An 8,011-nucleotide genomic window follows, 5' to 3' on the forward strand; every position below is an offset into this window, starting at 1 on the left:
TCTTGATATAAAAATTTATTTTGATTATATAAAATGTTTATCTATGTCAAAAATTAATTTTCATCTGGTAAAAATCATTATAAAGACTAGATTGTATTTTAATCAATAGAATTAGTTATTGACTAAAAAATCAATTTTTATTTAGTTAAAATTTTATGTTGTGATAATTTGAGTGTTGAAAATATTTTATAAAATTTATTGAAGTTAAAAATAACAATGTTTCTAAAAATAATAAATGGGTTGAAAGTTGTTATAATTTTTTTTAAAATGTTAAAGTAGTAATTTTTATGAGACAATAGTGTGGATGTTGTGTTGATTTATAAAATAAAAATAATTTTATGATAGAATTGTTAATTTATTTTGTAATAATTAAAATTAATTTTATGTTGAAGTGTCGTTGAATTTTATTGTTAAATTTTTGGAAGTCAATTAAGTAAGTCTTAGGGATCGTTGATCTTTGTTGTATTAGAATTTTGGTCCAAAATAAATATTTGAAAAATGACATTTTTCTTTTATTTTATTGAATTTGCAATGAGATACTAAATATAGACTCAAAATATCTTTTTATTGTTACTTGTTTGTGTGCTTGCTAATTTTAGAGAATTTATATCTTTTAAAAATATAAAGAAATGATATGTCTTAAAACCTTAAGCCAACACAAAACCTTGAATAGAAATTAAGGATAAGATGAGTTTTGACAATAAGTGAGTAGTAAACTAATTCGTGAAGGTGTAACATTTTGGAGCAAAGGCTGTTACGTATGAACCTTAATAACGACACTCATAATAGTAAGGGCATCATTCTACCCGTTTTTTTATTTAAATTATATGTGATATAAATGTACTATGATGTTGCGTATTGATTATGTTTGTGTGTTGTCTTCAAAATAAATGTTATATGATACGTTATTATAACGGTTGTGTTTGACATGTTCAAATTGTGAAAAATAAATGTTATGTGATGCATTGTTACAATGATTGTATTTGACATGTTGTGGTTATTTAAGGTGATGACTTTGTGTCTAAACCAAATTGGTTTATGACAAGGTTGAATGGTTTAGACGCTTTAGTTGAATGATCTATTTTGTTGCTAACTAAGGTGATTAAATTAATGCATGCATTGGTTGCATGAACCTAGTCACGAGTATGTGACGATAAATCATTGCAATTGCAACGTGATTCAGAAAAATACTCGATGGTGGGATAGTAAACATGAAACTTTTAAGAACATCTGTTCAGTGGTGGACAAGTCCAACCGTGGAAGATTGTCCAATGGTGGAACTTTTTGCTCTACATGGTGGTAATATTCAGGAATCATGCATTGACATATAGCCTAACGAATAGAATTTTGGTTGATTCATATATATTTGGTACTTTGTTTTCAAATGTGTGACTTTAATAATTTTGAAATTCACTGTTCCAAAAATCAAATTGAAATCAACGGGGTATCTTTGTTCCATGCGATGGGGTTGTGGCTTGCTATGTGTAACGTCCCGAATTTTTTTATCAAAAACATTATTGAAAAATACGTATTACTTAGAAAAATTATGACATTTTTTTAGTTATAAAAGTAAGAACACCTAAACTACTATTCATTTAAATAATTAGTAAACCATAAACCCCATAATAATATACATAATAATTCATATCATATTTCTACTAAAATTCGCATCAGCTAAATAAAATTTCCTTTAAAATAAAATAAAATTTTATGATTTATTAGAATACCATGTTTCTCAAAATATAAAACCTAACTGAATAAGTATAAGTTATTAGAATACCATATTTTACTCAATAAACTTGAACTTTTATGAGTTATTAGAATACCATATTAAACCTAACTTTTATGAGTTATTAGAATACCATATTTTACTCAATATATTTGATTTAACTATAATTTCTTAATTTAATTACAAAAACTTAGTAGTACTTATATGATTTTCATACAAAAAGTCGTTTCTAATTAAATAAGTAAAATACAACTCATAACTCTCATTCCCAATATAACCTAACTGAATGAAGTTTCTTCTAATTTGAACTTCAAAACTCATTAACCTGTAATAACTGCGATTTCGCAAACGCATAGCCTAGCGAGTCAAGCACAAATAACGAATGAGATGAATTTTAAAATCATGTTGATAGTATAATATAAGTAAGAAGAACACGCAAATAATCATGATAGAGTCGTAACAAGCACGTCACAATATATCAAAACATTTAAGGAAATAATCATATTATAGAGTCAAAATCACTTAAAAAAAATCAATATCTCATTATAACATAAAATCATCTAAGATAAATTATTATTATATTAGATACACATTAACCACAACAAAACAATCACAAGATGGTGTAATAGTATGCATGCTCGTGATAATTATATGATATATAAATAATACATGCCACTAAGGCCACTTCCATACAAAAAATCACTCATACCAATGAGGAAAAATAAACATGCAGCAAATGCAACTTCCACGAATACGAGTTTGCAAATGCAACATGTAGCAAATATACTCATGAAATCAAACAGTATGTCACCCCTTATATTTTTACAACGCTTTCACACACGAATACGAGTTTGCAAGAACAAAATATTTGTTCTTTGACTTCTTGTCCTTCAATCGATCTAACTCGACAATTTATGGGTAAACGTCAAAAATAAATTATGAAAATACATTTTAAAAAGGTCAATTTTCGAAACTGAATCACTCAATTCGGTTGGTCGTTTTGACATTAATTTCACTCAATTCGGATTTACGCTATAGAATAACAATGCAAAATAATGAATTCTATAAATAGAGAAGTCGAATATTTTAGAGAGAAACTATGATGGTTAAAAATCTGAAAAAATGTGTTTAATTGAATAACAAAATAAATGAAACAACATACTGAAATTTTGATGAAAATGGATAAAATTTTATAGAACAATTATCGAACACTGATGCCAAACAATAATCCTAATTTTTGTTTCTACTAAGTGGATATGTTGTTTCCTTCTCTCTCTCTATATATATATATATATACATATATATATATATACATATATATATATATATATATATGTATAATTTTTTTTTAATTATGTTTTACTTGTATATAGGCCAAACTCATAAAATACATTTTATTCCATTCTTTTATTTTATTTTTAAATAAAACCAACAATTTTTAAAATTAAATTTTTTGAACATAATTTCATTACTAAAGTATTAATAATATTTCAAAACTAATATTTATAAAAAGTAATTAAAGTAATTACTATTTTAAAATACATTAATAGCAAAAACTCCCATATTGTGTAACTACAATTATTACTATAATATTTTATAAAATAATTACATAAAAATACTACCATCTTTATAGAATAGTCAAAATGATAAAATAAATAAATATAACATAAATAATTTATATTTATTACTAAATCACAATCATATCATATAAAAATATATAAAAATAATTTAATAAATTACAAAAGTACTAATATTTAAAGACGATTATTTATAAAATAAATAATAAAAATAGGAAATAGTCTTAAATAATTAAAATATAACTATGCACAAAATTATCATGTAGTCAAACGCACACGAAAATATTACTACAAATATCTAATGCAAATCTACGTGTAAACCCACTCAAAATCTTATCATCTAAAATATATTTGCTAAAATACCATTATTTTTTTTGAAAAATTAATTAATTAATTAAATCTAATATTTATAATTTATATTACTCATTAAATCAAATATATATACAATTATCAAACTATAAGAAACTTACAGATACAAACAAAAATAATTATAAAATTAATCAATATATATTCTAAAATAATCTTAACACTAAATTAATTTTTTTAAATTTTATTTAATTAATAAAATAATTAATTATGAAATTTAGAATGTACACTGTAGAGTGAGTGGAAACCATGGCATTTTCAAAATAGATTGCAATCAAGTTGTAGATGCAATAATTATCATCGAATTGTTTGTAAAAAATTTAGTTATATTGTACATAGGGTTAATTTTATCAGGTAAGTCACCACTTTCTTAGTAGTCGCCAAGTATTGAGAAAGTCTTGAGTCACAACCCAACACATCATTTTTTGGCACACCTAATAAAACAATTATATATTAATTTATTATTATTATTATTATTAAAATTAAAAAAGACCAATATTTATTTTCTCTCAATTTTTATTCTCCGAATTCTTTATACTCTTACTCTACTTGACCTTCTCCTTTTTTTTTTTTCGGATTTATTTCATGTATGCAACATTTTTATTTTCATCATATAAAAGAAATATAAACAAAAAATAGTTTTATATTTTATAATTTATTGCATTTTTGTACATGTGAATAATATGTTTCTCTATCTAGTATACGTACATATTCACAAATATTTCAACAGAAAAACGAAAAAGAAATAAATTAGTAACCTTCCTGTTATACTTCTTTCCAGCATTCTTATTGAATATCTTTACCTATATCCATCACTTGATTATTATTTTCTTAAGTTTTTTTTCAATTTCATTTATTGTGCAATGCTTGAAATTAAGTTTTTGTTAAATAATTTTTTACAATAGCTTTTGTAGAAAAAGTTGAACTACTAAAGAGATCTCTTACCGTAAATTCATTATAAAAAAAAAAAAAAAAGAAAATGAAAATTAAATGTCTTGTTGTTAAGTTTGGTGAAAAATAAAAGCAAAGAGAGAAACAATAATTTTTATATTTATTTATTTATTTGTAAATGATGGGAAAAAACCTTATTGAATGTGCCCAAAATTAATTTGATTATAGAATTCCGTGTATTATACATTGTTCTAAATGAACGGTGCAAGCTTTCTCGTTTTAATAAAAAATATATAATACACACAACAGATGATGAAGTAGAAAAAACAAATTTAAATTAGAATTAAGTGATAGAGTATACAAAATACTACAATCGTATCAAACATGAAATGAGTGGCTTGCTCCAACTATGATAAGAAACCAACTATGCATTTATTTATTACGTTGATAAAATATTTCTATAATTATATGTAACATAATTTTTTTATCTCTATTATTCGTATTCGATCTATACTCTTATAACATGACATGAATTTTACCGGTGTTATAGAAAATATCACACCATCGTAAATTAGTACGTATATTAAAGTAAAAATATTGTAATTTAAATTAAATAACAACAACAGTACAAGTGACCATGAAAAAGTCATGAATATGATGTGTCATATTTTTCAAACAAAGAAAATAAATTTTTCAACAAAGTTTTGTTTGAAAATATAAATAATCGATTAATAAGATTATTTTATAATCAAGCTATTTTTTTTTTGATATCAAATTATTTTTTATTTATATATTTCAATCAAGCAATGCACGTAATAGATTATAGTTAAGAATATTAAAAAGTTTATTAATTCTGGATGATTCTAAACTAAAATAATTTAAAAATAATTAAAAGTGGTATTTAAAAGCAAAAGTCGGGTGTGAAAATGAATCTGAGTAGTTGTAAAAACCCAAATTCTAAAACGAATTGGGCCCAAGTGAAAACCCTAAAAAACTATACCCACAAATTGAATCAAAAGCTTCAACTATAATAAAACCCTAACCCTATAACGCACATTTTTAGAGTTTTGGGACTACGCCGAATTAATCTTCTGCTTCTGAGGCTACTGCGAAGATGGTGAAGGGACGCCAAGGAGAACGTGTCAGGTACTCTTCAATTTCACTCTATATACTTTCTCTTCTTCGTTCTACTTTGCATGTTTATGCACTCGTAGAATTGGATCTGATGCTATAGTTTTATATTTTTTTATGCTATTTATTCGTTTGCATTTTAGTCATTATTTTTCGTATGTTTTCGAAGCTCAAGGGTCTGGTTTAGTAATTAAGACTGTTTTAATTCGGCTTCAGTCACTGTAGTAATCGCGAGTAATTTGATGATACTCTCAGATAAATATATTTGATTTGGAGAAATTAAACCACTGTTCAACAATCTCCTCAGTGTAGATTTGAATTATTTTATTTTTAGTTCGTTTATAGAGTGACGCCCCAAACTGGTGTTGATAAAAAAATTGGAAACCTATTTGTTGCCTGATAAATGAAAAGTATGTAATTCGCGCTTCAAAATCTCTAATTTCAAATAAATTATTTTCAATTTTTTGGTTATTTTTAATGGTAGTGTAAGGTCATTCAGTGGGACTGTTTTCACTGACATTTGAGATATTGTAGTATCAAATTTTTATTTTTCATTTTCTATGACCTAATAGGTCTGTTTTTTCAAAACGATCAATTTGGGTGTTTACACTCTATTTTATCAAATATAATTTTGGATATTTACTCTATTTTTTATTCATGTAAAGTAAGCTAATGTTATACTTCTTTTCCATTTGTATTAGACTCTATGTGAGGGGTACCGTCCTTGGATACAAAAGGTAAATTCTTCTTGTCCTCTATAATTTTTACTAAATTTGTGCTCTCTGTTAGATGCCTTGGCTTAGTACTTGCACTTTTATCTTGATGTTGTTTTTTAGATCCAAATCAAACCAGTACCCAAACACATCTTTGGTCCAAATCGAAGGTGTGAACACCAAAGAAGAGGTAGCTTGGTATGCTGGCAAGCGATTGGCATACATCTACAAGGCCAAAGTGAAGAAGAATGGAACCCATTACCGCTGCCTATGGGGCAAGGTTACAAGGCCTCACGGTAACAGTGGTATTGTTCGTGCAAAATTTAAGTCAAATCTTCCTCCTAAATCAATGGTATTAATTTTGGCAACACTTTTTTTTACTATTATCTGTGTTTTATAATATAATATTATCTTAACTTTGAGTTTGGATACATTTCAGGGAGCTCGGGTAAGAGTGTTTATGTATCCAAGTAACATATGAGGTAAACCGATTTTGTCCCTTTTCACTCCACTTTATCTTTCAATGAATCATTATGTGTTTTTATTCTTTTTGTCAGTTGATGGGGTGCATTTCTGAATTTTCAAATACATTCATGTCTTGTATGTAAATGTAAATTGCTCGTATAATTATAAAAGTTTGAAAACAGAGAATCAGTTCTTGTGTTCTTGTTGTGTACATTTAATTTGTGCACCATAATATCTTATGTTGAGGTTCTTATGCTCAAGAGTTATGAGGTCCTTGTACAGCTATACACTAGGTAATTGAAGAATTATATAGATCTGAATAATTGTAATTGTAACGTTCAAATGTAACTTATGTTTTAATAATTGTCATTTTAACGAGAAATGTAGATTATTGTTTAGTATCCCATCAGAAGAATTTGAGTTACTGTTGTATGGTTACTATTTAAGTTCCATCAATCAATATCTGCAATGTTTTCAATTTTGCAATTTCTCCTGTCTAGCCGTAGTCCTGTGTTTTATTTACTGTATCTTAATGTTACATTGAATTTTTTGTTTCAGATTCGGTTGATATGGTCAGTAGAGTTGGAAGATTTTTAGCTTCAAGGATTTTTGTTTCATTTCAACTATTGAGAAATTGTTTTTCTTTTTAGACTGTTATATTATGGAATGGTGTATTCTGCAGTATTGGCTATTGTCCATGAAATATTATACAGCACTCTTTGTGTGGACTTCTTTATCTCATGATTACAATGTTTGTTTCTTATTACATTTATATTTACAATCTTAAAGAAAATTTAGTTAATAAAGTGGAGAACAGTTTAGGTAGTGAAGTCGATGCACATGTGATGTTGCAATAGGTAAAACCAAAATTAGCTAAAAAATGTAGAACAGTTACCTTGACATTTGATGCGGTCAAAATTTCAATTTAGTATTCAAATAATTAAATTTGACTTTATGTTTTTGCTTAGTTCTAATTTACTTTTGGTTTGTTGGTTTAATTGAATATATGTTTCGACAAGGGTCCTCTCAAATGGTTTTTACAGAATTCTCAAAGTTTTTCATAAATAATGAAATATATTTGGTTCAAATCTAGCTACACCATTTTGTCACCTTAGCTCCGAAACCTGGATAAGTGTGCA

General features: G+C 26.0%; 1 protein-coding gene across 1 annotated transcript; it reads left to right on the plus strand.

Moving 5' to 3' along the window:
• Positions 1-5,554: 5,554 nt before the first annotated feature.
• LOC101514440 (large ribosomal subunit protein eL33w-like) lies at positions 5,555-7,600 on the plus strand. The gene is made up of 5 exons (XM_004494231.4): positions 5,555-5,709; positions 6,396-6,431; positions 6,531-6,759; positions 6,847-6,889; positions 7,431-7,600. The coding sequence occupies exons 1-4, from the start codon at positions 5,678-5,680 to the stop codon at positions 6,886-6,888; spliced, it is 339 nt and encodes a 112-aa protein (XP_004494288.1). The 5' UTR covers positions 5,555-5,677; the 3' UTR covers position 6,889; positions 7,431-7,600.
• The last annotated feature ends 411 nt before the right edge of the window (positions 7,601-8,011 follow it).

Source organism: Cicer arietinum, chromosome 3, assembly GCF_000331145.2.
Source record: "Cicer arietinum cultivar CDC Frontier isolate Library 1 chromosome 3, Cicar.CDCFrontier_v2.0, whole genome shotgun sequence".
In the NCBI taxonomy this organism is placed as follows: Eukaryota; Viridiplantae; Streptophyta; class Magnoliopsida; order Fabales; family Fabaceae; genus Cicer; species Cicer arietinum.

Coding starts and splice junctions, on each gene's coding strand:
- LOC101514440 (XM_004494231.4), top strand. CDS start 5,678: ATGGTGAAGGGACGCCAAGGAGAACGTGTCAG. Junction 5,710..6,395: donor CGCCAAGGAGAACGTGTCAG/GTACTCTTCAAT, acceptor CATTTGTATTAG/ACTCTATGTGAGGGGTACCG. Junction 6,760..6,846: donor ATCTTCCTCCTAAATCAATG/GTATTAATTTTG, acceptor GATACATTTCAG/GGAGCTCGGGTAAGAGTGTT.